General features: G+C 40.5%; 2 protein-coding genes across 3 annotated transcripts; both read right to left on the bottom strand.

The window, feature by feature from the left end:
* Positions 1-1,917: 1,917 nt before the first annotated feature.
* On the bottom strand, positions 1,918-8,988 carry gata1a (GATA binding protein 1a). Of its 2 annotated transcripts, none has more exons than XM_077573711.1 (6): positions 8,855-8,988; positions 6,527-6,749; positions 4,969-5,451; positions 2,662-2,807; positions 2,431-2,556; positions 1,918-2,362 (listed from the first exon to the last, which is right to left on the bottom strand). In XM_077573711.1, the coding sequence occupies exons 2-6, from the start codon at positions 6,738-6,740 to the stop codon at positions 2,081-2,083; spliced, it is 1,251 nt and encodes a 416-aa protein (XP_077429837.1). In that variant the 5' UTR covers positions 6,741-6,749; positions 8,855-8,988; the 3' UTR covers positions 1,918-2,080. The 2 variants fall into 2 exon arrangements, with proteins under 2 accessions (XP_077429837.1, XP_077429838.1); XM_077573712.1 differs by having other exon boundaries at positions 6,527-6,821; positions 8,855-8,944.
* A 4,792-nt stretch (positions 8,989-13,780) lies between these two features.
* hcfc1a (host cell factor C1a) lies at positions 13,781-26,671 on the bottom strand. The gene is made up of 28 exons (XM_077573088.1): positions 26,251-26,671; positions 25,950-26,150; positions 25,317-25,465; positions 24,773-24,933; positions 24,487-24,695; positions 24,288-24,372; positions 24,060-24,166; positions 23,798-23,977; positions 23,468-23,710; positions 23,223-23,368; positions 22,956-23,138; positions 22,646-22,870; positions 22,143-22,247; positions 21,831-22,047; positions 21,345-21,481; positions 21,113-21,260; positions 20,808-21,028; positions 19,800-20,625; positions 19,513-19,655; positions 19,261-19,395; positions 17,266-17,479; positions 16,912-17,187; positions 16,341-16,447; positions 16,134-16,268; positions 15,876-16,061; positions 15,443-15,740; positions 15,303-15,366; positions 13,781-15,213 (listed from the first exon to the last, which is right to left on the bottom strand). Exons 1-28 carry the CDS (start codon positions 26,270-26,272, stop codon positions 15,174-15,176), a joined length of 5,163 nt encoding a protein of 1,720 aa, XP_077429214.1. The 5' UTR covers positions 26,273-26,671; the 3' UTR covers positions 13,781-15,173.
* Between the last annotated feature and the right edge of the window lie 354 nt (positions 26,672-27,025).

The following is a 27,025-nucleotide window of genomic DNA, read 5'->3' as shown; positions in this document are numbered from 1 at the left end:
TTTGCTTTTATTTATTTTTAACGTCCCAACTTCATCGGAATAGCTAAACTGTGGTGACTGCTGTTTGTATTAAATGTCCCTCATATGAGTAGAAAAATCTGCACACGCAATAGTTTCCCTCTTTTATTAAAGGTGCATTGTGCCATTTAAAAAGGTAATATTAAAGCTTTTTCTACATCATACATGCTCCACCAATGCCCAGATAAGGTGGAAGAGCCCTGACTGTTTTACTCTGACCGTACCTTTCAGCTTTAATCTTCACTTTATAGTAGAGTGTGTGGACCCTCACACTCCACAGTTTCTTTGGGGAGGGGCGGAGTTTTTCTTACCTCATTTGAAGTCACGTCTTCGTTTGTCAACTGTGGCTGTCGCTTTAAGATCGTGCTCGTACTTGCACGCGCACCATGAATGAGAGTGACACAGATGCTGCAGTTACACTTTGGGCCAGAGGTGGCAGTCGTGAGTAAAAATGTGACAAACTGCACAAAGATCCTTTAACTTGCATAGCGCTCATACTGGGCACACTATCAAAAGCATGTGTTCACATGGCGTTGCTAATGTGAACTGAAGAACAAAAGCATTGCTAAAAGTGCTAATGATAAAAATTGAAAGTAATACACATTACTCGCGAGTGGTGTGTTTATTGTTTTAGATTAGATGGAGAATCCAGTAAACCTTAACTCTTTCTCAGTTTTTTTTTTAAGGCACGTTGTCATTTTGGAGGTTGAAAAAGTAGCAAACTATTTAAAAAAAATAAGCTATTTTGACAAATAAGGACTAGAAAGTACTCATGCTTGTTTTCTTTGGAGGACCAAAACTGCCAAAATTCTAAATAAATGACTAAAAGTGAAAAGAAAAACAGATATAAAAAAGTATCATTCAAAAATTCTATCCAAAAACATAAATATGAATGAAAATAAACACGCGCCGAAAAATAATAATAAATATATATACATAGATAAATACATTTGTCTTTAATTTTTGGATTATATATTTTTTATATTCGTTTTTATTTAAAATTGTAGTCATTTATTTATTAATTAAGACTTTTAATTTAAAAACTGCCTTTCATTGGTCGAGTGAGCGGCTCGGCGAAGAAGGAAGTGTCGCCGCCTTGCATGGAGAGCTCCAGCAACGAACGACCATTTTGTCCACTGTCACCTCGACCTTGTTGTCGAGCAACTCAAGTCGCATGTTGTGGTGACGGTGGACAAAATAGTCGTCCATTACTGGAGTTCTCCAATGCAAGCTGGCGAGACTTACGTCTTCGCAGAGCGGCTCATTGACCAATGAAAAACAGTTCAACCCAAGATACGCTTAGGACCGCCCCCTTATTTGAATAACATTTTATTTTGGCAGTATGGACCAAAACTGCCAAAATAAATAAATGACAAAATAAATAAATGACTAAAATTGAAAATAAAAATGGATATAAAAATATCTAATCCCAAAATTAAATACAAATGTATTTATTTATGTATATATATTTTGTTATTTTTATTTCTATTTTATTATTATACATTGTGAAGTCATTTATTTATTTTGAATTTTGGCAGTTTTCTTTCACATGTAAAGGATTAAAAGTAGATTGTCATCGGTAAAAAGACAAAACCTTGAAAAATCTACTATAGTTTAATAACAAATTATTTATACTTTATTATTTACTGCCACTGGGGGGAAAAACACCTCAATGTTAAGGGTTGTAACATACTGTAAGTCGTGCACTTGGCTTGATTTTCACCTTAGTGGGTGATTCAATTAGCATAAACCACTATGCTAGCAGTTAGCAGTTAAAACTCAGCACCCCCATTCCATGCAACTATTCTACACACACAAAATCTGAGCATAGTTGAATTAACTAAATGAATGAACTGAGGAATTAAAATGATCCCAAAACACTCATTATCCAACAACACACGAATTCACACCATTTATTCATCTGCCTGTTGTTTACATGTCATGGTCAATTTTGCAAACAGACCGTGTCGTCATATACAAATAAGTTCACACTGTGAGTAATAGAAAAGACAGTTAAATCACATTTGCTTATATTTACATCATGAGTTGCCCTCGCCTTCATTCACACTAAAGTGGGCACCATGCCCATGTTGCGGTGGTGTGCGTACGTTAAGGGAGCAGAGGCGTGCAGAGACGACGGGCCTGGAATGAGGTGGGGCGCGTAAGTCAGGAGAGTCGCGGGGCCGATGGCGAAGGGCCCACCGTTGTCCTCGGCGGAATGCGGCTGAGCAGCCTCGCCGAACGTCTCCAACATGGCTGCCTTCTTACTCTTCTTGTTCTTGTTGGACACTTTCCTGTTGCGAGTCTGAATGCCCTCTTTTTTCATAGTGAGGGGTCGATTGACCTGGGAGGAGAATTTTGAATTGTAAGTCACTGAAAAAACATCGCACGTTCATCATGTGAATAACTCACATTGTGAAGTTTAAAGTAGAGTCCACAAGCGTTACACACAGGCTCGCCATTCGCATTGCGTCTCCACAGTGTGGTCGTGCTCGTGTGACAGTTGGCGCACTGTGTGCCTGCCCGCTTGCTGACTATCTGAAAAACAAAAACAAATTCTTTTTTTGTAGGACAAAAATCCCTTTCATTTTGTTCCACCACCACAAAAGTGCCCCTATTAATTAGCATATAATAAATATATACCAGTCTTTTCTTGGGTCGGATCAGAGGTCTGTTCTGCCCATTCATCTTATGGTAAAGCCCGCAGGCGTTACACAGGTAGTGGCCTGTACCGTCACGGCGCCACAGAGGGGTTGCCGTGGCTCCGCAGTTGACGCACTCTCGGGCCTCTGTTTAAACAGAAAATTCCAATGTGAAATTCACATTCGAAAGTTTTTTTCTTGTAAAGCTATGGTGACATTCTGGATGAGGTTCTACAACAGGTGTTACCAACTTTTTTCAAAGTGAGAGCTACTTCTTGGGTAAAGATTCATGTGAAGGGCTACATATTTCTAAAAATAACAAATTTCCTCATATTGTTCGCTTATTGAAGATTCACTCTATCGTGAATTTTTATTTGGGTCCATTTATGTTGCTATTTTTGTCCTTTCTTTCATTCAACACAATCCATTTTTAAACAAAATATAGAATATTTGGCAAATTAATTAAGAAAGGTGTACCACGATGAGTTAAAAAAATGTTGATTCTTCTTAGAAAGTCAGAAAAGACCACATTTAGTAAGGCCAATGCGTGTGTCTCTTCCCCCCACCTTCAGTGCACTGCAGAAGAAGTAGACAAACAAGTTAATTGAAGGCAATTAACTTCAACAAGGACGCTCATTAACTATTAGCAGTTATTGGGGGGGGGGGGGTTTATTGACCTTTGCTTCTCGGAAATTCACCTATTGCGGGTGGACATGGACCGTATCATCCGCGAAAAGTGAGGGAACACTGAATGTGATATTTGTTTACGTGAAGACACTCATCAAACTCATGATTTCTCACCATAATTAGGAATTTCTATAAATCTCCGCAAATATTAACATTTTCAAATGATCGCTTCTACAACATTCCTAGAAAATCACAATGTCCTATCACTGGTAGGTTTTTTTAGAACTAGCAAAAAAATAAAATAAATTTCAACTTTCCCATTTGCAGCCCTTGACATGTTTTTATTTTTTATTTTTTTATTGGACCACCTACATATAACACTAATAATAAAGTTAAACAGGTCCTGCATCAAAAGGTTATGGGTAAAAGGTAAAATGTTGGAAGATTTTTTTTGTTTAATACAAATAGAACCAAGTTTAATATTACGATATTACATTATTTATTTATTTATTAAAGTTAAATGTTGCAAGATAATCACTCAATTATTTAAATCGGATGACACACAAATGCTATTAACCATTTGTTTTATCACCATTTACATTAAGATGAGATTTCGTTTTTTTCCACTTAACTTAAAAGAGAATTGTTGAACCAATTTAAGACTAAAAAGAAAATAGTTGACCAACTTCATTAAATTGCTTCAATTGGTAACACACAATTGGATTAAGTTAATCCAAGTTAATATATTAAGTTTAATTAATTATGAGGTCATTAAGTTTAACTAATAGAGTTAATTAAACTTAATATATTAATTTTGGATTAACTTAATTCAATCGTGTGTAACCATTTGAAGCAATTCAATTAATTTGGTCAACAATTCTCTTTTTAGAGTGTACACGGTGTTGAATTAGCTTTAGCATGTTTGGATTTTTCTGCCCGGATTTGAACAAGTTTGGTTGTGCCTGCTGTGCAGAAATATTTGAATGACAATATCTAAGAGGTCTTATTTGAACAATAGTTTGTTATTGTGGTTGTTGTTTGCAGTCGTTTGCAATATTCTGGTTAACTCATTTATCTGCGAGAGCTGTGAGTCAAATGATTAGAAACCTTTGAAAGGTGCAGGTACTGCAATGTAAACAACAACTGTGCCAATGCTAACACTACAAAATTGATGTTTTTCTTATGCTGTATAATGTTTTGGAGGGTCTCTGTACTGTACAATATGTGCCTAAACAGCATTTAATAGTGTTTTCTATTTCTAGAAGTGCTTGATTCAAGAGCTCGCTAGTTGTGCTGGACGAGAATTGCTTAACTTGGCCATGCAAATCATGCAGTTTGGATGCTGACTCCCATCACTCCAACTCAACTCTTAAAGCAACCACCACTGTTTTCTACAGATGAAAACCCAGTGGCAGCAGATACAATGAAAACAGCAGAGGTCCCAGCTTTGAACCCTGTGGAACACCATACGTTCTGTTATGCACGTGAATTCCCTGCAGCACAGATAGGCCAAGTAGCGTGATCACCTGCAGCCAATAATGGCCATGCGGGGCATATCATCATGAATCATTTGAGTCGGGTGTGTGTATTGACCTCAGCCGAACCCCTGGGATTCGATCGAACCCAGGTTAAGATTAAGAACCACTGGTCTAAGTCTTATCATGTCTGATTTTGTTCTCACCTGGTGTGGATATTCTCATTTTGTTGCGAAGTTTCGGGGAATACGCGGGGCTGATCCAGGCACCGGGGCTGGTGTAGTAGTTGGCTGCGGCGAACTCTTGAGGGCCCGTCATGTACGGACTGTAAGGGCTCAGCACGTGCGTATGCGAGTGGGACATCGGCGTGTACATGCTCCCGACCGCAGGGGTCAGATTTAGAAAATCGCTGCAGGACGTCGACCCCCCTAGTGGGCTCATACGCTCAGTCTTCAGGGACTCCTGAGGCTGAGGGCTCTCCCGAAGTGGAGACGAGTATACATCCCTGCAGGGGGTGAGAGAGGAGGAGACCCCCGAGTACAAAGAGGTGGGGAATGTGCTTTTGCTCAGAGGGCTGCTGCTCCAGGTGCTGTCTGGAGGGTTGTAGGGTGAGCTCAGGGAGTGACCGGCAGGTGCGTCCAGCAACTGGAGGTTGCAGAGGAGACTCGGTGAGGAGAACACCTGGCGGGCTTTTGGACAGATAAACAGGTCATGTAAAGCCTTTTGGGTCATTTCAAAATTGGATTATAAAAACCTTCCACTAAATACAGAAACTTGAACTTGGTGTGTAAATTATAGAGTAGCCGTCCTGAGACCATATTTAACTGTATCTTATATTAAAATTAGGGGTGTCAGGCGATTAATTTTTTTAATCTTAATTAATCGCATGACTTTAAAAGTTAACTCATAATATATAATAAAATTGAATTAAAACTAAAAAAAAAAGAAAAAAGTACTGTACCGTGAAAAACGAGTGTGATATTGATTTGTGTTGAGGTCATTTTTCTGCCACTAGATGGCATAATTGCATATGTAAGACGTGGGGTGTCAGGCGATTACATTTTTTAATCGTAATTAATCGCATGACTTTAATAGTTAACTCCCAATTAATCACACATTTTATACCTGTTCTAAATGTACAATAAAATGTAACATTTTCATACTCTTGTTAACATAAAATTGGAAAAAATGTTAAACTAATAGAAATATGGCTGCATCTTTTAGTCATTGATACAGTTATTTCATAATATATAATAAAATTGAATTAAAACTAAAAATGATGTACTGTACTGTGAAAAACGAGTGTTATATTGATTTGTGTTGAGGTCATTTTTTTGCCACTGCATGGCATAATTGCGTTTGTAAGACGTGACAGCTCAGCACCTTTTTCTTTTCATAGCGCTATCTAATCTTTAACATGAAATAACGTGGAATTCTCCACATTTAAAAAATTTTAATATACAATTTGACCCCAGTCTTCGCAAATATATGCATTGTTATTAAATGTATTTTATTTTAACGTGGACCTACAGGCTTTCCAAGTAAGGGGTGGTCGGTCATTAATCGCGCTTGAAAAAAATTGTGTCATTAAAGGAACTTTAAATTAACTCCAAATGAATGCACTAATTTGGACACCACTAATTAAAATATTAATATATCTTTAAAAAAATCTAATGGGCCAATTTTTCAAAAATGTTGATGCCAATTCTGAAATTACCTTTTTATCATACTGCGAAATGATTCAAAGAGTGTTTGCACACTGACCCGAGCTGTTCCTGTAGGTGGATGCCGTTCGATTCTGAGTCGGGCTGGAGAAAAAGGACGACAGGTTGGTGTAGTCCGTGTCCTGACTTGAAAAGAAGGCGTCTCCGTCTTCCACCGGAGGCAGCAGACCGGACTCAGACGAGAAGGCTGCCAGAGGATCTGAGCCCAGCAGTGATGAAGACACCCAGTGAGATGGCTCTGAAGAATCCTCCATGCTGCCTCACTGTACGTACAGAAGGTGCGAAAGTGAGTGTAAGTGGTCGTCCGTCTCTGCTTGTCCTGTGGTTGGTTCAGCCTGTAAAACACACCGGGAGACAGATCTTGGCCGCTACATCATTGTTTGAGGTCAAGTCAAGTCATCTTTATTCCACTAAAGCAACTAAATGATGTCTACCGGTACTTGAAGTTTCTTGCTAAATGAAATTGTCTTTTCATTTTAGCAGAATATAATACAATATTACAAGCATTTTTTTCCAACATCAAGTCACTTTCTTACTTTAATTCAGGGGTGTCAAACTTATATTAGCGCATGGGCCGCATGGAGGAAAATATATTATCAAGTGGGCCGGATCGGTAAAATAATGGAATAGAACTTAAAACAATTGCCGTGAATTATACGCAGATTTTCGCGATTTGTGGGCCAGCCCTAAATTACGGCGCTCAACTGTAATTATATTGTTCCAAAAAATAACATAAATGCAAATGGAACGTGGCAGCACTTTACTTGTATGACTTGCGGGTGTGCTATATTTACCTGTTCCCAGAATACATTGCGTGACGCAGTTAATGAAGTTACAAGGACGTTAATCCTTGTCATATGTATTTGTGTTACAAGTAATTGAATCCTATTTAACAAGTTTATGTCGGTCTCTGATTTTTATTATTATTATTTTTTAAACAAACCGTAACTTTAGGTTGTGTGTAAAATAATGACATCCAGGACGATTCAGTGTACAAGTTGCATTGCTCATCTGAGGACTGCTTGTGAAATTACGAATTGATATATTTGAATTGTGACCGTCTGATTAATTGGTCCAACAGTAGTTTTTTTGTTTACTTTACGAAATCGTCTCGCGGGCAGGGTTTAAACCCCTTTGCGAGCCTGATCTGGCCCACGGGCCGTATGCTTGACCCCCCTGCTTTAATTGAACAATAGTCAATTTGTTATATATACAGTACAGTATATATTAAGATGCTATTTGCATTTAGGTTACGATGATGATGATCATAATGATGATGATTGTTAGAACAACAAACATTTATGTTTATAATGTTTGTAAAGAATCTCATAAGAATGCATTGGCTCCCTGAACAAGAATAATAGAAAATGAATACGGCTGTCAGAAAGCTTCAGGCACGTATCCCCTTTACAGAACTTTAAATGATATATATTATGTTCACTTGCGCCACAGTTTCCTCTCAGTGATGATGTGAATGTTTGTCTTTATATGTGCCCTGTGATTGACTGTCTTTGACCCAAAGTCGCTGAACAAAATAAGCGCCATAGAAAAAGGATGGATCAATGGACAAGTTTAGCCCTTTAATGGGCAACTTAAAATTTTGTAACTTAAAATGGACTCACCTGATTCCGAGGCAGCAATTTCCCACCAAAAAGTTATATTATAGTCATTTTAACAGCAAATGTATAATGAAATAGTACCAGCCACTATCATCCTCCTACATTATCATCGTTAAATAATGGTAATTGTTCAAGATGCAAAGTTAGCTAATGCATTAGCTATGCATTAGCAATTGTTAGGGATGGGCATATACCAATACCAGGAATCAATATCAACATAACTTAGAATTGATAAGAAAAGAAAATTGCCACTAATTTCATTTAATTTTAAGAAAAAAAAATATTAGGATATATAACTTTAGCTTTAAAAATGATCTCTTATGTTTTGGGGAAATTTTATTTATCAAAATCAAAAATACTAGTGGTATCGGCACCTTTTCTTGGTATCGGTGACTACTCAAGAGTTGAGTACTGGTATCGGTCTGAAATAAAGTGATATCAGCCTCTGAATTCAAGCAATAAAGAATGTATTACTCCATGTAGAAGCATACTTTTTTTTTTTTAAATGCCGTTGGCACATAATGTTCAGTTGATGACTAGTGAGAGCATGAGACAGTTATATCTGTTATATTGATACTAGAAATATGTTAACAAGAAATGTGCCAATGCAATATAAATTATTGTGAGTCCATCAAAAAATTCAAGAATTTCAACTAACTAAACTACACATGCATATTTGATATGATATGCAAATACTTTGATCAGCAGTCACTGCTGACAGTGAGTTGTGTGTCAGTTGGCTGACCTACCTTATGAGATGCAACTGCCGAACTGCAGGCTTCAAATGTTTAGGATGAAGTGAGTCCTGCCAGGTCGAGACTGCCACAACTTAACTGACCTTGACTAAAAAAAAAAAAAGAAAGAAAAAAAAGGTTCTTCGACCAGCAGTAACGTTTCGGGCCCACAAGTGTGTGGGAGGGACTGGGGGCAACTTTCAGAGAGAGAGACACACCTCCCCCAAAAAATGCACTATAGTCTTAATGTGTGGAATCAATACCTTAGAAGGAGTCTAAATAATATGCAAACATATTGATGCATATTTTTTTTAAGGTTTCACCTTTTAGAGTTCTTTAAGTATTATGAATAAAAATCAAATAAAATACTGTGAATACTGAGAACACCAAAACGAAACATCAGATCCAAACAATCAATTCAATGTTGGACACAAACGTGCAGATTATTGTGAGAAGTATGCAAGGTCATTTGGAATATTACATGTCTCAGCCTAAATGCTCACAGTGACAGTCAAGTGAATAAAACAAATATTATAAGTGGGTTACAAAGAATGATTTTTGTGACATGGCGATGCAAAGCACTGCAGTGACGGCGAGAGATACGGTCTGATACGAACGCGGTCTGGAAAGGCACAAGTCCACACTGTGGCCGCCATTTGATAGTCAAAGCAGCGCCGCCACTCTCTTCTCTTTGTTCATTTACAGTTTTCAGGGAAATTAGGGGAACAAAAAGAAGAAAAGTTTTATGCCAAGTGTGGCAATTAAACCACACTGTTAAGTGAAGAGGTTAACAGGAGAAGAGAGAAATGTGGACAAATATGACACACGGTTGTGACGCTCAGCTAAATCCCCACCTTTGAATGTTTGTCAAGGGAGGTGTGAAAAAGACAAAAAAATGGAAACATAATGAGTCCCTCTAATTTAGTTCATTTTTAGCAAGAAATTAGAAGCAAACGTTTTCGCAAAGCCTCAGCGTGTTCATAGATGTTACATGGAATTGATAGTCGTTTCTTAATTGGCTTTCTTGTCTAACTCTTCTTGCCCAACTGAAAGTACACATAAACCAATAACGCACAGTGGTTCTTGTTCAAATAAAGTTAACTGTTAAAAAAAATTAAAAAGTTACACGGTCATTCCACTTTACAAAGAGACTAGCGTTCTCCGAAACAGACAATTTGACTAACTACCTCGTAGTTTTGTCCTAGCATAAAACATAGCTCTAGTTAGCATATTAGCACTGTACCAATTCTCATTGGAATTAGCACAAAACGGCAGGGAAACAACTCCGGTTCTTAGTTTAGAGCTTTTTCCACTCATTTGCTGTCGTGCTAAATGCTATTATAACAACTGTTAATTATTAAGCCATTCTCTTTCACAATCGTATCTGTCCACAAGGCACAAAATGAAATCTTTGTCGATCTGACTTGGTCTTTTCTGTAATCCGGATGCTATCTTGCAATATGCTAGCTAAAATACACACTGTAAATATCTTAGCAACAGTCATTCAAAATTGAACCATTTTGTTGAGGCCAAACTTGAAAATAGTTCACAAGGCAAGCATGAACTTGCAATACAGCCTTCACAAATTTCAGACTTGTAACAGAAACAGAAATGTCTGTGTGAATTCTTCTTCTTCTAATTATTATTATTATTATTATTATTATTATTATTATTATTATTATTATTATTATTATTATTTTTATTATTATTATTACCAGATGTTCAGAATTACAGGAATCAACATTCTAAACATGGACTTTTTGTACTTTTTGTTTTATATGTGTGTGTGTTTGAGTATTATTATGAAATATATGCATACACACTGTATATATGTTATACGCATTGCTCCTCATCCTCAATATAATAACTTGCACAGCCTTATTGTTAATAAAATCTAAGACAATGGTTGTATAGAATATTTGTTCTTTGCTAAGATAATTAAGCTGAATTTTGATTGTCACTGTATAACAATTATTCATTTTAGATGTTACGTTTATTATTATCATGTGTTAAAAACGGTTATATCAAGTGCTTGCGCAGTCTTCTGAGAGCCAATACAAAGTTTCTGCACATACAAAGATTTTCATGCTCAGTTTTGACTAGTAGGCTACTATAAATGAGGTATTAACTAAACAATGTTTATTATTAAGGTTGTTGTGCTGCACTACAACTGCACTATGTTCTTTATTCTATTTGAGATCCATGATGTGGCAACCATAACAATTATTAAAATAATATAAAAACGGAGTCTTATTTATCAGATCATTTGCATCACTCTGTATGTTTGATGACTTGTATCTTGTACTCACAAGCTACAGCATACCTTGACCTAATTACTAAAACAATATTGAAAGGTAGCAGAATAATCAGAGGGTTAATTTTGTTTTTGTGCCTATGCATATAACCCTTACTAGACTTCCATTTTCGGGACGATGGTGTTCATATGTTTTGGTACAAGTGTGAGTGCAGTGAGGAGCATGTGTGAGTGAGATGAGCCCAACTGGGCAGGGATGTGGCTTGCGCTGCTGAGCGAGTGGGCTGCTCCGCTTAGATAAGTGCTTATCAAGATGGAAGGAGGAGGCCTGCAGGACTCAACGCTGTCATACACTCACACCCGCATACACATAAGACAGCGTCCGCACTTTCGCATACAGTGAATGCAAATACAAGTATGGCACTCATTTATTGGAACACAACACTGAAATGGTTTTAATTAACAAAGTATCATCGCTTTTGGACATTATTAGTACATTAAGTGGGATGGCACTCATTTGCTGTCAGTAGTAAATTCAGAGGACTGACCAACAATTCCCAGGAAATCAACTTGTGTGTAGGCAGTGCTCTTATCTCTGCCACACAGGGCCTACTGGGACAGTGTATACATACACACACATACAAACACACAAAAACTCAACTTTGCCACTTCTGGCTCCTTGGGTCTTTATTATTTGTCCTTTCAAAAAGCAAGTAAACTCGCTTTTCCAAAATCTTGAGCAAGCATTTACTCGAATACTTCTAGCCTTTGAGAGCATTTGATACTGTAAACCATGATATATTGATTAGTAAATTGGAGCATTACGGTATTAGGGTAAATCTAAAAGGATAAAAACAAATTATCGATACATCTAAAAATAGAAGGTGTAGATATAGAAAGAGTAAATGAGATTAAATTCCTGGTGGTAATTGTTGACAATAAAATTTGCTGGAAACCACATATTGACTCCTCCGACTTGTTTTCCTTATCCATGCAATTATATGCTTTAGCAATTGCACATATATGCAAATTAGCACATTTTCTTTGGTAATGTACAATTAACATATCAATGCAGTGTTTTTGACATAATTTAAAACTATTCATTTATCCACTTACTAACTACCCATGATGAAGAGCCTTAGTTAAATCAAACACACAAACTCGTAGCTCATGGAGATATGTAGACATTGGTTTCTTTCTTGTCATTTGTGAACTCGAAAACTTCCTTCTGCCCCACTCACTCACACTTTCGAGTAAAAACACCAAAAGCAAAAGCTATAGGCTACTGTGCTGAGGTCTGGGGTTTGCTGCTGCCTTTCTCTGCCTATGTGATGTGCTCCCAGGCTGCAGATGGAGGTGGAGGGAGATTGGAGCGTTTTACAGTGTGTACTGTAAAGCATCATCTCGCGACCAGATATTTTTTATTTTATTTTTTTAAACAATGATTTGACAGAGCAGGTATGTAACCATTGATATTTGTGGAGTTCCGTTCATATTATATCTTTTTTTTATTTTAGGTACTGTAAATCGGATCATTCACGCTGAAAAGCCAGCATCATTATGTCACGTTTAGCATCAATGTTTTTTGTTTTTTAAGTGATGTTCAACTTGAGCCGCTAAGAAACGTCACCCAGGCTAATGCATTTTGTTGTTGCTGCTTTTAGGAGCGAGTGAGACAGAGACTGAAAGAAATAATCCAAGTCCGTCTGTTTACCATGTTTATTACTTTTTTTATTTGATGATAAAAGATACATTACTCCCTACAGTACAAAAAAACACACATTTGAAAATACAGGACATTTCCAGGTAACTTGCGATCGGCCGAAAGAGAAACTCGCAACGACTGCCAATGCTGAGAGCACCACTCGTGGAGGGAAAAGTTCAGACACATCTCGGCACTGCTGATGGTGACATATCTAACAAGGGTGCAAAAAGAGTGACCCTGAAAAGGTACTGAGGAACGAAAGGACACACTTGTATACCACGTGAAGAGAGGAACAAACTTATTAAATGTTTTTTTTTGTTTTTGTTTCGTTTTTCCTTGTAGAACCTTCAGCGTATGATCTAACTTAAGGCATCACTACCAAAATACACTGCTTTTGCATGCATGTCTAGTTTTGTTAAACGGACACACTGACACGCACAAAAAAATAAGAATGCATATGAAGAGAAAGTTCAGCCAGAGAAAGAAACCGAGCAAACCCACAAACGGTAGCTTAGATGCGAGCCGAGAGAAAATGTGACACGTGGCCATTATCATCGTAACAGAGATGCTAAAACAGACACGTGCAGTGGGACGACACGTCCCAGTACAAGTTCGGTGCTGTATTGTACTGTAGTGGGATTCTGACTCCCACACACAGAATCGGCTGGACACAAGCAAATCGAAAACAATCAGGGAGACTATATATATCTTTGTTATATAGATTTTTTCTTTTATAGTAAATACACAAAAGGCAATGAAGAGATGACCAATATGTAAAAAGTTTGTCACAGGTAATTATATAAAAGGCCAACGTGATTTTTTTTAATTTTATTCTTGCTCCATGAACGAAGTAATTTACAAGTGAGTACACTCTGGCTCTGCAAGCTCGCCTGATCAAGACAACCTCATTCAAAGTCACACAAGTTTGCACCTCGCTGTTCACCGACACGCCACCTGCAGTTCCAAACACAAATAAGTCGTGGAAGGGAAAAACAAAATTAAAATTTATTAAATGGATTCACATACATCAATAGGGTATGGGGAATATGACTACTATTATAATTTGACATTCTACAAAAAAACAAAACAAAAAGATGAAGAGGTGAAATACCACATTCATGAGCAAAAAGCAAGCGACAACTGAATGGGATGTCGGAAGGGGGGGGGGGGGGGGACTCCCGTGAAACTCCATGTTTGGCAAACGAAGCAAAACACAAGCATTGAGAAAGTTGCAGTAAACAAAGTAAAATCTCTCCCTGGGTCCACTTAAAGTTCCCTTCAGTCCTAAAACCTCTGCAGTTCTACTTGAAACAAATGCATACAAAAGTCTCGCTCTTTCCTTCCCATCTGTTAACAACATACAACCAACTGAATGACAACTTTTAAAAATATAGTGGCAACTTCAACATGGCCACCCATCTGCCCACAAACTATTGGGGGAAGGGATAAACAATAGATAAAAAAAAAGTGAATGCACACAACATACACGCAGGTGGTGGTGGGGAGGAATTAAAAAAAAAAAATACAAAAATAAACTACACAAAAAGATTTGCACCATCGCTTGCTAATTTTTGGGGAAGATTTTTGCAATGTGTGTGCGTGTGCTGCAAGTCTCAGTCGAAGCAAAGTTCAAGGTCGATTCTCTACAAATGGTCTTTTTTTTTTTTATATAAACCACATCCAGATGTTGCCAGTCCTCATACTGGGGTGAAAAGCACAGTGATGACATTACCCGGAATCCAGAGGCATCTCAACTGTTCAGAATTGGGTCTTGATGAAGCAATTTAGAGCAAAAAAGAAAGGAAAAAAATAATGTCCCCTCATTAAGGACAAGTGCTTTATTTGATTACATACCGATTTTTCCTCTCATCTAATCTAATGCCTCCAAAGCCTTGTTCCATCACTGTACATTTTTATGTAGTCTCTGTCAACACCCCCCAGGATTCACAAAAGACCCAAAAAACAAAAAAAAAAAAGTAACATAGCACTCAGTCTGGCTCCCAGTTTGTGAAAGATGTAAATGCTTCTCTATACTGCTAAACTACAGAAACAAGCCCCCAAAAAAGCAAGTGTTAAAATGGCGGAAGGGGATTTGACTGAAAAAGATCATGTGCTTCTAAGTTTATGTCGCTCTACAAATATCACGGCCAACAGAACATGGACGAAAGAGGGTTTTTTTTTATCTACAGAAACATCTCTCAGATTGACTTTCATCTCGGCTTCATTCGGGTCTTCTGCCTCCATTGCGGTCTTGGTCTGAGACTTGAGGGTGGAGGAGGATGTGATTAGGTCGACATTGAGGATGAAGAGGTCTTCCTGATAAAAAGGACAGCAAGTAGGAAAAGGACAAAAGGGGGAGGGATCTGTGGGCAACCTCACTGGTCCGTCCTTGCTTTCTTTGGACCAGTAGTCTTACTGCAGGAACACACAAAGGCAGAAGAAGTACAACAAGTTTCAATGTCAAGTCCCGCTCGCACCACGGAAGCTCAAATTTAAGTACTTACGCATCAGGAGAGGTGCCTGGTCTTTTGGCTGCCGGTTTTGCAGAGGCACCGTCTTTGCCAGATTCTGCAAAGCAAAATGTTGCTTAAAATATCATCTTGTTATCACATGGACGCATTCGTCTGTGAAATGTGGTTCTCACCCTGCAGCCATCGAACTTGAGTGGCGGGACCGTAGCCCTTCTCATTTCGGGCAGCGATGCGGAAGATGATGGCCGGCTTGGTGGTGTAGTCGATGTGGGCGTTGGACAGGCTGGAAGACTGCACCAGGCAAGAGGGGTTGGGTCCACAGTACACGCGCATAAACGCCAGCTGGGCCGGGGTGGAGGCCTTGGCCTCGGCCGTCTGGTTGCTCTGGATGGCCAGGTACACGGAATACTCGATGATCTTCCCCGACGTCACGGAGGGAGGCTCCCAGTTCAGGTGAGCGCCATCGGGGCTCTGATTGACACATGACAGTTGGAGTGTTATATACAGTACTTTCAGGAGACAAAACACAGCCAAACTATGAAAAGTTTCCGACTTTGAAAATTCCAGAAATCGTGCAACCCAAGTTACAGTTGGACTCCGCTTTACCTTGCTGATTTTGATGGCGCATGGCGCGCCAGGGAATCCAGGCAGGCAAGTCTTAAAAGCTGAGATTTCTGAGAAGGACCCACGGCCACAAGCATTGATGCCAGCTACACGGAACTTGTACGCCGTCCCGGGTTGAAGCTCCATTTTCTTCATCTGGCTGTAGTCTGGAATGACTCCAGAATCGTCCTAATGGGAACAAGATTAACAGGTGTGAATAACACTTCACAAGACATTGAAGCATAAAAGTGAGATGCTTACATCTCCTTGAGAATCATCTGTTGGTACATAGAAGTGAGTGACAACCATATTTGTCACTTTGACAATTCCAACATCAAACCATTGGTTCTCTTTCTTGACAGCAGGCTTCACGGGGGTCGGCTGCGGGGCTTGCTTCTATGCACAAACAAAACGATACACATTCAGTCAATGATTGCATTCTCCCCAAGAAAAGTCAGCAAGACTCACCTCTCCCTCAATGCCATTGGCTACTTCAGCTAGTGCAGCTGCTGCTTGCAGCTTGGCTGGACTGGCCACAGACACAACCGGTGCAAATGTACTCGAAGGAGCGAGTGCTGTGGATAATAGCAGCAAGACAGGAAACGTTTAAAAAAATAAAATAAAATTCCAGGTACCAAGTATCACCGCTAAGTCATACCAATACAGTAACCACACTTTGGGTTTTACAATAATATTGAACTACATTTTAAATGTTCCAACGATGCCAAAGCCTGTCAAATACATTCTCCCCTTTATTCTCACTTTCAAAGGCATAAAATGGGTGAGAATAAATAAAAAAACACTCTTTGTATTAGTAAAATATAGTTACAGCAGCCATGGAAATCTGCTTTTTCCTTGACAATATTTAAATTTGTGGCTCAATAAAAAACAAAACAAAAAAAAACATGACATTTCAAAGAGTATTGTTTCCTGATAAGAACACCAGAGGGCAGCATTTTCTGTTTGCGGTGTTGAGTCACCGCCATTTGTACACGATTGCCCAGTTTGGTGGCGTCGCTCGGTGTGTGGCGGGACTTACTCTCAGCCGTGGTGCGAGGCAGTAAGGAGGCCACTGCGCTTGTTACTGCAGCCGCCATCTCGCTGTGTCCATTGCTCTCCACAGAGGGGTCGTTGAGGCTGTCGGCAGGAGCGAGGCCCTCGGTGGGCATGCTTGTGTCTACAGCGCCCTGCTGGGCGGCGGCCTGGGCCTCCTGAAGCTGTTGCTGCTGCTGGACCAGCGCTGCAAGCTCTTGCTGTGTCAGCATGATGGGGATGCCGGTGGTTTGCTGGCCCTCTCCGGATGTGTCACCTTCATCTGTACAAAAACAATGTGTGCCAGTATCTTTAGACCGGCACATTTGTTGTGTGGCTGGTCTTAATAAACAAAACTCACTCATGACAGCTTGCTGGGCAGCCTGGAGGACCGCTTGTATGGCCAGGGCCTGAGCTTCTTCGGTAGCTGCTGCCTGAGCAGCAGCCTCTGCTGCAGCTGTGACAGCTAGCTCCTCATCCGATAGCCCGGTTACCATCAGCGTGGCTCCCTGGCCCTCAGACATGAGCTCCGACGGCAGGTTCAAGGCTGTGGCTGTGGCTACTGCTGCGTCTCCCTGATAAAAACAGTCACCATAAAGTGTCAAAAGACCGCTACTAAAGCAACAATATTTTTATTTTGCTGGTTATTAGCATAAGTAGCATTTGTAAGTGTAAAGAAAAGTTCCAGGACTAGTGTCACAAAAACTCAAACTACAAGTTTTCCACTTCAGTGTGCCAGACAATCAACCAGCATGTCACGAAAAGATCTTGCACTGTTTGCATTGTTCAGTGTGCGAGAATGTTTAAGAGTTGTGGCAGGACAACTTGAGTTTCCACCATGACAAAACACCCCCCACCCCACTTCCTAAGCACAAGGGGACCAGTTTTTAATGTTTTTACTGTTTCTACAAGGCCAAATCTGGAGCTGTACGCTTTGAGTGTAGTACCACCTTCAGGGCTTGAAGTAAAAAATAAAATAAAATCCTGAGCCTGAAATTTTCCCGGGGACCGGTGGTGCAGTTTCCAACGTGCCGATTTATTGTTCAACCGACATCAAGCTATTACTATTTGATTAGTCGCCGTGGATGGACTGGGCATTTGGGAAACTCATGAAATTCCCGATGGCCAGTCCTCCCCAAGTGTCAGGTCATCTCTTTCAATATCCATTTATATTATGTATAGTACAGTACAGTACAGTACTGTATAGCACTGCGGGTTGCAGTCCCCTCTCGTGCTGCAGCTTTCGAATATTTTGGTATTCAAATATCCTATGGAAAATTCTATTGAATAATCAGGTATTTGGATAAAAATTATATTTTCACTCTGTGAAAGAACAATTATGAAGACAGAAGACATTAAAAATATATTTCTACTTAATGATTGACCAACTTTCATTTCTAGATAATCAACTTTTTTAAACATTTTTTTTAATGTAAATTTAAATTGTGCTTAACAGCACATTTTTTTCCTTTTTAGAAAGTTAGGGAGATTTTCGACAAATCTCTCCCCATGGATTTTGGAATGACCTTCCATTAAATATTTGGCAACCTCCCTCTCTACCCACTCTTAAAAACACATCTTTGTCCTTTGGTGTTTGACTCGGCATGAGACTCATCATTGTTCCAATGTTTTATTATGGTGCCTGTTGTATTTTGTTATTAATTCATTGTTGTTTATTTTCTTACCTACTTGTGTTATTTTATTTACTTATTCATTTACCCACTCACGATATATATATATATATATATATATATATATATATATATATATATATATATATATATATATATATTTTTTTTTTTACCCGTCTATTTCATGACAGATTTTTACTCCATGTACAGCACTTTGTATGAAATGAAATTACGAGTTTAGTAGTTTTTGGTCTGTGAGACAAAGTATATATATATATCAATACAAGACCTACTCTGCTTTTGATTGGCTAGTGGCTCTTACGCCGAAAACCCTGCACGGTGCCGGACTACTTTAAGCCCTGCACCTTGTGCCACAACATGCCTGGAGGCAGTAAGAGGTTTATTGGCAGAGAATTGAAGCAAAAAGAAGGCCAATGAGGTATCCAACTTACTCCAGTTTACACAAGTATCACAAAGTCAGGTTTTTGTTTTGACAGTTGACACCTATTGAAAATATTTATTTTTATGGTTCATTTGAGTTTTTAAAAAATGCAGAAAATTTTCATGTTCAAAATAATTAATGAAGTGAAATACAATTATTTAAATTTAATAATTGATTGTGTCATGTTCTAATTTGGGAGAATCATTAACATAAAAAAATTATGACAAAAACGTTTGGGGGTACACAAGCCCGAAAAGGTTGCCAACTGACACGATGTACTTACTTCTGCCTGAGCCTCCATAGGAGTGGCTTCCTCCTCTGCAGGTGCAGCCTCTGCTGATGGAGTTGCTTCAGTCTGCATGGGTTCTTCAGTGGAGCTGGCTTCAGTGCTCACCCCCTCTGTAATTGATGAGATCGACTGGACGAAAAGGCAAACACAAAAATACTCAATATCAAAAATCAAACTCAATTTGACCTGTTTTTCATCTCAGACTGACTGTTAACAGTCAGTCTGAGATGGCTAAGTTATTCTTACAGGTACGGATGGGCCAGGGGCAGGCGTGGACTGAGTGACAGTCGTGATGGCCCTGCCTTGGGTGGTGGTAACAGGTGCTGCCGTGGAAGAGGCTTCTTCAGTGCTGCTGGTGCCTTCAGTTACATCATCTGTTTGCTGAGCTGCTGATGCCCAAAGACACGAGTTATAGTTTCAGTAAAACCAAAAGCTAAATCACATTCAGCATTTTTATTGCTCTAATTTACAGCTAAAAATTCATTAAATATATTCATCTAGACTGATTCACATGTGGCGGAAAGACCATTTACCTGTGCCTTCTCCTGTCTCAAGACTGCTTGTGGCAGTGGTGGCTGTGTTGGTGGTGCCAGTCTCGTGTGTTTCGCAAGGTGGGTTGGAGCAAACTCTTTGAACGGCACCAGATGCTGAGCTAGTCTGGTCTCCTCCCATGTTGGAGGTGGCGGTCGATGGCGTGTTAGTTGTCCCCGTCTCGTGGGTTTCACATGGTGGATTGGAGCAAACACTCTGCACCGTGCCAATCTGGCCTTCACTCATGTTGGAGGACGCCTGGGTGGATGTGTTGGTGGTGCCGGTCACGTGAGTCTCACAAGGAGGATTTGAGCACACTTGCTGGGTTCCTCCCATGCTAGCTGACGCAGTGGTTGCCGTGTTGGTTGTCCCCGTTTCATGGGTCTCACATGGCGGGTTAGAGCACACAAGAAGAGCGGGCATATTTGATGACGCCGTTGTAGCTGTGTTGGTGGTTCCTGTTTCGTGGGTCTCGCAAGGAGGGTTTGAGCAGACCTGTCCTGCTCCAATTGTAGCAGAGGAGGTGGTGGCTGTGGTGGTGGTTCCTGTTTCGTGGGTTTCACAGGGTGGATTGGAGCAAACTTGCCCTCCGCCCATGGTGGCAGATGACGTTGTGGCTGTGTTAGTAGTTCCTGTATCATGTGTCTCACAAGGCGGGTTAGAGCAGACCAATGTTACGGTTCCGGCCCCGTCGCCAGCAACTCCAGCCTCAGAGGAGCTGGGCTGCTCAGAGGTGGGTGAAGCCAGGATCGACACTGGCAGATCCTGCACTGGCTGCGCTTCTACACCACTGGGAGTTGTGATCAGTGTAACCTGCGTGGGCTGGTTCTGGGATGAAGGAAGCAAAGGGAACAGTAAAGTATTAGGAAAAAAGAGAGAGAGAGAGAGAGAGAGAGAGAGAGAGAGAGAGAGATAAGAGAAAGATTTCAGTCTGAGCTAATCGTAGTCGAAACTGAACTGGGTAAGTGACCTCCCAATGTCATAACTAAAAACAAGAAACAGTATTTCACCTGCACTGTGATGGTGGACGAGGGCAGTGCGGTTGCAGATGCTAAGGTTGTCTGGGCAGCAGACACAGTTATCGCAGGCGAACTGATGACCTGACTAGACAGGGTAGCAATGGTCCCCAATGTGGTAATGGGAGTAACCAGAGAAGCGTTAGCAGTGTTCACTGCGCCACCTGCCAGGCTTGTGGAGACTGTCCCAGTCACGGTGCCAAGTGAGGTGACACCTAAAAATATGTGACGAAATAAAATGTGATTGTGATGAAGAGACTATACTCCCAAAATTGAAATAATTTCACTTATTTTCATACCAGTTGTTCCCTTGACAACCAGGGTTGTGACAGTGGGTTTAACGGCAGATACCGTCACTGGCGTAACAAGTCGGACGCCACCAACTGTACTCATGGGTACAGTGCGCAAAATAGTCCCTGGCTGGCCTGGAGCACCTTTCAAAACAACCTACCGACAAGATTTGGGGTGAGTCATCTACATACAAAACAAAACAAAACACCAGCTAATGTTTTATCAAGTCGATGCGTGTACCTGTGTCAATCCTTGTTGGCCAGCTGCCGTTCCGAGCTTGGGCACTGCAGTGATAATTTTTCCAGGCGTTCCAGTGGTCATCACCTTAGTTGTAAGGATTGTAATTGGCGTTTTCATTCCAGTACTGCTTGTTACACCTACAGAACCCACAGTAATGTGTTACATCAAGTTTTAAGACTGCAGTTGGTTGTATTTGTTTCTAACTCCAGTGCTTTGACAAAAGTCATTAGTCAAAATGCATTTACAATAATTATGTAACTGAATTGTTAGACATTTGTATAAGAACAGTCAAAGGAAACAATCGTGACTGTCTTTGTGGCATGCAATGAACTAAATCGGGCGGGGGGGGGGGGGGGGTCTAGTATCCACACAAATTATTTAATTGTGCTGGTTTAAGTGTTTTCAGAGGAGATGAGATTTTGATGTTTTGCGCTAAATTCTAAACATTCTAAACATTTAAGTACAAAAAAGTCATGGCGCTCAGACCTGTCTGTCCAGACTGGGTCATAAGGGCCGACATTGGGATGGTTTTAATAATAGTAGGGCCCTGTTTTGTGGCATTTGAAGAGACGCCACTGATGTTAAGGATTGTGGGCTTGTTTCCGGCACCCCCAGCCTGGGAGGTGGTAATGATTGTTGCAGGCTTTCCATCCGCAGAGGTCACCAGCTTCAGAATGGTGCCAGCTGGCAGGGGACCCTTTGTCTGGGGAGCGACAGGGAAAGTTTTACACAAAATATCTGGAGAGACATTTTATGCCTACATAAGGGGTTCTTAGTATGACATATATCAACTTCTACCTGAATTAATTGGGTGAGCGGGTTAGAGGCAGCCTGGCCTGCAACAGCTGATGTCTGCACTGGTTTGGTTTGAACCACAGACATCATCTTACCAAGGTTGGAGATCTGCCGACATAAGGAGAGGGATTGAAATCATGGCATCTTAACTCACTGTTATGATAATAAATAACATCATCGATCATTGTTGGCAATCCCCCTGCCACACCCACCCCAAGTGCTAAAACAACTTCATTTTCACCTGATGAGGCAATGGGGTAAAACATACCACTCAGCAGCTTTTATAAAATACCATTTAGAAAGCATATGATCTCCCTCAGTCAAAAATATGAAACAGTGTTCCAGGCATTTTGTCAATTTAGGCATTTGTGAAGTAACTTCCTTAAAACTTACTTTAAAAAATTGGAAAAGCAATTATCTTTTTATGTTTGTCCGTACAAACAATTACTTATTGAAACATTATTAATAATACACATTCCCAATTTGGAGGAATCAATTTTTCTCACCAGCGTTCCACCACTGCCCATGGTGAGGGGACTCTTCACCAAAGCAATGGTTTTGGTAACTCCTCCCATCACAGTGGTTACCACCTGGGCCTGCTGAGCCACAGTGACCGCACCAGACTTGTGCACAGTGATGATGGGCCTGGTGGTAGTCGAGGGGGAGGATGTTCCAGCTGTGCCCACCTGAGCTGCAGCAGTCTTCAGCATGCGTGTTGCTGGATTGCTGACCTGTATGCACAAAACGAAGTCAACACCTTGCTCAAGACTGCTACATCTACTTGTAGAAATTATTTCTCTCTCTCTCGATACGTACCATGACTGGGGAAGCAACTTTCATTGTGGTTGTGCCAGGGGAAACGGCTACTGTTTTGAGAATTGTGGCACCTGCAGGAACATTGAGCAATGTTCCAGCAGAGGCTGGCGGAATCTTCTGTGTTGCTGCAGCTGCAGCGGCTAATGCTGCCATTCCACTCATCTGAGGGCTACTTCCAATTGGCTGGAATCAGAGGAAGATTGAGATTATTGCTCATTTGACCACACGATTGTCATAAACTCATCTGATGTGCATATGTGGTCATACCGAGCCTTGTGTGGCCTGGGCAGGCACAACCATTCTGACACCAGGAGGAAGGGATGTCACAGTGACTGGAGATTTCCCAGGCTGGCTTGGGCGGACTGTGACAACAGAGGCACCTGTAGCAGATTGCTGAGCAACCTTCAACACAGCTGTAAAAATTGATAAAGAAGTAGTAAGACTTTTTGCACTGAACATTAATTACGCTTCCCTTGGGAGCAAAAAAAAAAAGGAGCATCAGATAGTAATACCAGCTTGTTGCAGAGCATGTGGGGAGTGGGCTACAGCAGCCAGAGCGGGACTCTTAGGAGAGTTCACAGGTTGTGAGGGGATTGAACTCATGGCTGGCGAGGCTGCAGCTGGTGTTGCAGGGATGTCGTATTTCTGCAGCTGCAACAAGTATGTGTCCGCAGTGGAAACTGCACCCCAGCTTACTTCAAGGGAGTTTGTATTGGCACGGACCAATTGAACCCGAGCAGGGGCATGCGGCCGCTCTGGTGGTGTGAAGAACAAAATAAAATAATAAATCATCGCTTTGAGTGATGGTAAGATGATGAAAAGAAAAAAGAAAACACACATACCGGTTTCTAGGTACCAGAGGTCTTTACAACAGACCTGGTTGTTCCATGCTTTACGGTATCCATCACGGCCGCTCCATACATACAATCTGGAATTGATAGCCACAGCACAGTGGCCAGCACGAGCCCTGGGAATGTTGTCTTCAAGGGTGTCCATCAACACAGTCTCCCAGTTCATGGCATCTAAAGAAAAACAATCAAGAATCTTGCATCCAGTGTACTTTTTTCTTTTCTTTACTGAAAATATAAATGCAGTCAGACCTACCAAGATTTAGGCAGGCCAGGGTGTTTGTGCACTTCCACTCTTTTTCATGTGTGGCCACTTTGACATCATCCATTACCAAAGGAACCCATCCACCAAAAACATACATCCTGTACAGTAAATGCAATCACAATGAGACGTTTGGCAATATGACATGTGAGGCTGGTAAATTGAAAAGAAATGAATAGAAACCAAAAAGTGGGTGCAAGAAAGGAGCAGTAGTTGTCTCACTTATTTGTGATGGTAGTGGCAGAGTGTAGACTCCTAGGAAGTGGCGCAGTGCCGCTCACTGATGGTTTGTTCCATGTTAAGGTATCTGGAGTTAATGGCAAAGTAGTTAGTGTAACGCTAACAAAATTAATCTCTATACTCATACAGCTGTCATCTACCATTCTTTCAAGTACTTTTACATTAAAAAGTATAAACCTACCAATATCAAGAGTCCATAGATCTCCAAGACGACATCCACTCATCCCCCCATAGATTATCAGGCGCGATTTTCTACTCGTCTTTTCTGTGTAAACCACCGCAGTGTGGCTCTCACGAGGAGGAGGCAGGACTCCATATGTGATTGGAATATCCCATGCGACAACGCTAGACCCGGCACGAAGCTCGAGTATGTACAAATCATTCAGGTATCTGGGGAAAAATGACCCCCCACATTAGTAACGGTCATTTTGCACACTAACAACACACAAACACATTGCTGACACTACCTGGGAATGTTGTTTTTTGGGTCCTCACTGTCATTGGCAAGTCCGCCAAACAAGTAGCATTTGTTTCCCACCAGGGAAAAACTGTGACCAAGACGTGGACAGGGCGGTGGGCCATTTTTTGGGTTTTTTGCTTTTAACTTTTTCCATTCCCATCTGCTGGCCTAAAACATAAACAAAGACCAGAATAATACTGAAGGCAACAAATTGACGTCAACTCAATTTCCAGTCCCCCAAATTTATTTGAGCAGTAGTATAAGAGTGAGACTTTCAGCAAGCATAATAAACCATTAAGTCCGATTAGATACACAGAATTTGTAATGTATTAAAGGAAACACAGTTTTGCTTCTTAATAATAATATTTTTTTTACACTAATGTAGACATTAAGTGGGCTAGAATATAAGCTAAAATTCAACCAGTGAGATAGAAAGACGATACTATTGGGTATTATAACATCAAAATTCAAGAAAACAAACACATCTGGGGGAATTGTAGAATGTTTTTTTTTTTTATAAATCAAATAGAGGTCGTGATGATAAAACTCACCTGTAGTTCATAGAGATCATTGCTGTACTTTCCATATTCCACCATACCACCAAACACCAGCAATCTTGTGCCATCACACACAAAGCCATAAGCAGCACAACCGGGTGGAATGTCACCACGAACAGCGGGGATAAACCACTGGTTTGTTGCTAGGAATTACAAAAACACTACATCACAACAGAATATTGTACTGCAGTTTTAACAAGGACATTCCATTCAGTAACATTATGATCATACAAATCTTTTTTTTTTTTCATCAACATTGTCAGTAGGTTTCATATTCAACAAAACAATCTAGATAATAAAGGAGGATACATAGAAAACAAGCTCAACAACTGTTGCTCATTTTTGCAAGAGCTCGAAATGAAAATCATCCATTTTATTTGAGCCCGCCTTTTTTAATAGGCAATACGCACCTTAGTCCAGCAGAGGGCGATACATACATAGTGTATATTTGAATACGTTCGGGCCTGCTGCAGCCTGTACCCCAGTATCACGCTGTACACATTATGTATTTTACTAAAGTTTTCGTCCCATCTACTTTATTAATGATACAATGTAAAGAAAAAAGAGGTTCATTTTGATGACGCGCATATTCACAGAGACAAGTTAGAAGTGAAAATTGAACCTTACCAGTATTGTAGACATGCAATTCATCCACTATCCCTTCGTTTCCACCACCAAACACAACCATCAGTTCCTTTATTGCCACGGCTCTGTGTCCATGTCTTGGCCGGGGAACAGGACCCGACCATCCGAGAACCCGTTTCCACCGCGGTTGCAAAACCGACGCCGGGGTCCCAGTCACCGTGGAACCAGGGACAGACATGACTTCTGTCAAAGAAAAGAAAAAAAATAACTTTCGTCTTCGGAATCAACGACTAGACGCAGGAGGGAAAAAAACGAAAAAAACTGACTCGATAAGAATACTAACTTTTCACAGTGGCCAACTTCATTCGGTGCGCCCGAGTCTAGCTATACTGTTAGCCTTGTTTGTTATAAACGCTTCCCCAAAACCAATCCAAATGAAAGCATCGGGTCACCTCCACAGATGGAATAGTTAGCTTACGTTGTCCGGCATCAATACTGTACATGTGAATAATAACATCTCAATTATACACGGTTGGCCTCAGTTGTTTCTAACCATTGAATTCAACCCATGGAAGCCGCCATCTTGTAACCAAACAAGCCCCCGCTAAATATTGCCAGTCTGAAAAATGGCGGAAGCGAATGAAAGGGGAAAATGCACAGCCACAGATTACCTTTACAAAGAAACGCTAAAAATGCAGTAAACCATAACAAAAAGCAGACAACCACACACAGCCACGTGTACCGTAACAACTAACATATAAATCACACTTGAAACTCACAAACAGCATTCGGCTTTTTTCATGCCTCTCTGGGAGTCGCCATATTGTAGCTAGTAAACTTAGCATTATCCGGAGCCCTTCCGACGCATGTACTAACAAGGGAGCATACGATTTAAGTTCGAACAACACAGAGGATTACAATAAGCAGATGTCTTAATTCACAATTTTTTATACATTGTGTAGTAAAACATAAACTTATAGCATTTGCTAGTACAACTTCGCTTGGAATAGCGGCTAGCGGCTCAATCTAAAAGTGTTAGCTTGAACAGCTAGCATCTGTCAAAGCGTCGCAAATTTTTACAATTAAATGCAATGTATTTTCGCACTGTTCTAATATGC

This window comes from Vanacampus margaritifer, chromosome 8, assembly GCF_051991255.1.
Source record: "Vanacampus margaritifer isolate UIUO_Vmar chromosome 8, RoL_Vmar_1.0, whole genome shotgun sequence".
NCBI lineage: Eukaryota > Metazoa > Chordata > Actinopteri > Syngnathiformes > Syngnathidae > Vanacampus > Vanacampus margaritifer.
This window is presented reverse-complemented; position numbering and strand designations above follow the sequence as displayed.

Coding starts and splice junctions, on each gene's coding strand:
- hcfc1a (XM_077573088.1), bottom strand. CDS start 26,272: ATGAAGTTGGCCACTGTGAAAA. Junction 24,696..24,772: donor CCAAAAAACAACATTCCCAG/GTAGTGTCAGCA, acceptor ATTTTTCCCCAG/ATACCTGAATGATTTGTACA. Junction 16,448..16,911: donor GCCTCGCACCACGGCTGAGA/GTAAGTCCCGCC, acceptor TATTATCCACAG/CACTCGCTCCTTCGAGTACA.
- gata1a (XM_077573711.1), bottom strand. CDS start 6,740: ATGGAGGATTCTTCAGAGCCATCTCACTGGGTGTCTTCATCACTGCTG. Junction 5,452..6,526: donor CACCTACAGGAACAGCTCGG/GTCAGTGTGCAA, acceptor TCTGTCCAAAAG/CCCGCCAGGTGTTCTCCTCA. Junction 2,557..2,661: donor TCCGACCCAAGAAAAGACTG/GTATATATTTAT, acceptor TTTGTTTTTCAG/ATAGTCAGCAAGCGGGCAGG.